This window comes from Aptenodytes forsteri, unplaced genomic scaffold (genome assembly GCF_000699145.1).
Source record: "Aptenodytes forsteri isolate BGI_AS27 unplaced genomic scaffold, ASM69914v1 Scaffold216, whole genome shotgun sequence".
NCBI lineage: Eukaryota > Metazoa > Chordata > Aves > Sphenisciformes > Spheniscidae > Aptenodytes > Aptenodytes forsteri.
The window spans coordinates 1,246,110-1,249,411 of NW_008796114.1; the positions used below are offsets into that span (position 1 = coordinate 1,246,110).

At 43.5% G+C, this 3,302-nt stretch overlaps 1 protein-coding gene across 3 annotated transcripts in view; it reads right to left on the reverse strand.

Annotated features, from left to right (window-relative positions):
- The window catches only part of WARS2 (tryptophanyl tRNA synthetase 2, mitochondrial), a 45,721-nt gene that overhangs the window by 6,729 nt on the left and 35,690 nt on the right, over window positions 1–3,302 (reverse strand). For all 3 annotated transcript variants that reach the window (XM_009287091.2, XM_009287093.2, XM_009287092.2), the window contains exon 3: window positions 716–796. In XM_009287091.2, coding sequence (XP_009285366.1) covers window positions 716–796 — 81 coding nt within the window. The remainder of the gene's footprint in view (window positions 1–715; window positions 797–3,302) is intronic.

Below are 3,302 nucleotides of genomic sequence, written 5' to 3' on the forward strand. Positions count from 1 at the left end.
CCCCCAAACACCCCCCCCCCCCCCGCCTTTTTTGGTACTTTTCTCTCCTGCTTTTTGGGTTTTCTGCTTACTAAATGCCAAAATACAATACAAGGAAATTAAATGCAAGAATTCAGTTGATGCAGTCATGCTGATGCAGTACCAAGATTAAGAAGATGAACACTTGAAACTTATAAAGGCAAACATTTAAGGTGCATTAACTTTATCACTCAGCACATTTTTATTATTTATAATTCCTATACTCCTCTTCCAACATATGCTTCTTTTGCACCCTCTTCCATAAAATCTACAGAACAGCCACTCTTCACAGTGGAAAAAGAAAAGCTGTTTATGGAACTCCTTAATCAGCAAGGCTCAAGGTTTCCACAGCAATATCTTGTAGTTGTTTTGCATTATTAAATATGCATTGAAATAACTCCAAGCATTCTAGCAAAATCAGTTTAACAACACTAAACAACCCTCCTATTTAGCACAGTTTCTGCAAGTCTCTGCCAAAAATACTATCCTGTAGCTTCCAGCAGAAAAATGTTCACTGAAAGCAACAGACCTGGAAAGACACATTTTCCTCCTTCCACCATAGGACTAGAGACTTACTTAAACCTAAGGCAAGGATAACCAAGGTACAGTTGGTACTTCACAGATAACAAGTATTTCAAGGACAGCAGTTCTACCAAATTCCCCTACATTTCCTTTCAATTTATGAAACTGTCCATACCTTCCATTGGGGCAAGCGTAGAAGACGCGGCACGTTAGTTAAGCACCCAAGAATCCAGGCAAGTTCTGCATGCTCAGGAACCTGGAAGTACAAAGTCAGAATCAAATAGATTAAAATATAATCTTCTGCATTTATATGCATATTTTCTCAAAATCACTACAGATACATAGTATCAGATCAGAAAACCATTTGTTTTTGTCTATTATTTTTTCAGTGAGGTCAAGCGACAAGCTAATGGAAAGTTTTGGACACTGCATGTATTGAATGCACTACACTCAAGCAGCATAGCAAAGTTCTTGATCCTATCCACTCATATTCTAAAAAAGAAAGAAAATGCTTTAGCAATAACAGAGTTGAACGCACATGTAAACTAACCAACTGCTGGCCACTGTACCACAGCCTCCCCACACTTCGAGATAATACATTAATAGTTACAAAACCTCTTTGCCTTCCTCCTTTCCAGTGCCAGTAAGTTAGCTAAGCTTCATTTCTTCTGCATCAGGGCCCTGAATGCACTGATTTCCCTTAATTGTCCTCACCAGCCTCACCTGAGCCCTCCACCCATGGCCCTAGAAGCCCCATTTAAGCTCAGGCCAGACTGCCCCTAGTCTTTGCCTGAGCTACATTACACTGAAGCATGTCTGGCAGCATAATAACTGCCGGTCCTTCACAAAAGTCTGAGCTAACAGCCAGGGAACAAGAAGAGCTGGGCCGCTCCATGACACTGTGGCTGCAGACAGCCACAAGCCAGGCAGGAACAGTTACCTCCCTGACCAGGAGAATGTCCTGCACTATTTAATCAGGGCAGGAGTGGTGACGGTGACAGTCTGGTAATCATCAGACATAGCAAGGTAGTTAGTCACATCTGAGGTCAATCCAGGAAGCCCAGTGAGAAAATTGGGGCAGCAGGGACAGGGTTGAGCACAGGTACACTGTGACGTAGCTCAGGGGGCCTGAGCCTGAGCTTAAGTGGAGCTCCTGAGGCACTGGGCAGAAGGTGCATGGGTGGAGGGTCCAGGTGAGGCTTGTCAGGGCTTTGGGTGCACCAACAGTTCTTAATGACCCTGGCCTGTCTAAAAAACAGGCATAATAGCTGAAGTCAAACTACAGTACAGCCTGAATTGTAGCTTAATTTGTCCCTCAGTTCTGCAATCCTATCAAAACTAATACTGATCCACAGGTGAAAGAGAGAAGGATCAGGCCTCCATGTACCCTTTGCTACAAGGGTGGTTTAAAAAGATGAGAGAGGAAAGAAGATCCCATTTAAGCTCATTCAACAAACTCTTCATTTAACATTCTGGGGAGACTGCGGTGATAGTGGAATTTTAGTAGTTTCAGAAATACATCAGACAGAGAGATTGCCCCCCTCCTGCTAAGAGGAAGACTTTCTACAGGCAGAGACAAGAAATGCGCTGTGCAACAACCTCTGTTGGATGAATCCATGTTTAGGTTCTTTATATATACTCTTCAGCTTTTGCATTTCAAATATTCATTTTAGGATTAGTAAAAGAGGCAAACATTGCTGATACATATGCTGTTCTTTAATTTCTTTCCTGTCATTTCGTCTGTTGTTAGTTAGCTATATATACAATAATCATCAAAAGAAAAAGGTGATCTATGTTCTGCTCCTTTGCTTACATGTTTGATTCACTCTTTTCAATATTGGCAGGTTTGGATGTTTAAGAACATGCTAACCGTCTCAAAGATGTTCAGAGCTTCATGCTTGCAACATGATATAACAACCCAGATGGAAGGCAGTAAAAAGTGTTTGTTAACAAGCAAGAATTACTAGCATTGTTAATGGCAATTCCTTTGTTGTCACATTTTAAATGTAGTCATTTCCTAGCTAACAGTCATTAGACTATTTCATTTGTCAATGTTGTATAGAGGTATCTGACCTCAAGACAACAGCTCAATGGTTAGAGATAAGAAATACTCCGGGTTGATTCTCTTTCCCTTCTTTCTGCCTTTTCCACAGGGTTTTTCTTCTTTTTTCTTTTAATTTCCTCATGCTTATTTGACCTGCAATCTTCTGTGCACAAGACAAAGTGCAGCAAGATGCACCTTCTTGGTGAAGAATGTACCTTCTGCAAGATACACTTGATATCTTTATCAATGATCTGGACAAGGGGATCAACTGCACCCTCAGTAAGTTTGCAGACGACACCAAGTTGGGCGGGAGTGTTGATCTGCTCGAGGGTAGGAAGGCTCTGCAGAGGGACCTGGACAGGCTGGATCGATGGGCCCAGGCCAATTGTATGAGGTTCAACAAGGCTAAGTGTCAGGTCCTGCACCTGGGTCACAACAACCCCATGCAATGCTACAGGCTTGGGGAAGAGCGGCTGGAAAGCTGCCTGTCGGAAAAGGACCTGGGGGTGTTGGTCGACAGCTGGCTGAACATGAGCCGGCAGTGTGCCCAGGCGGCCAAGAAGCCCAATGGCATCCTGGCCTGTATCAGAAACAGTGTGGCCAGCAGGAGTAGGGAAGTGATCGTCCCCCCTGTACTCGGCCCTGGTGAGGCCGCACCTCGAATACTGTGTTCAGTTTTGGGCCCCTCACTACAAGAAGGACATCGAGGTGCTGGAGC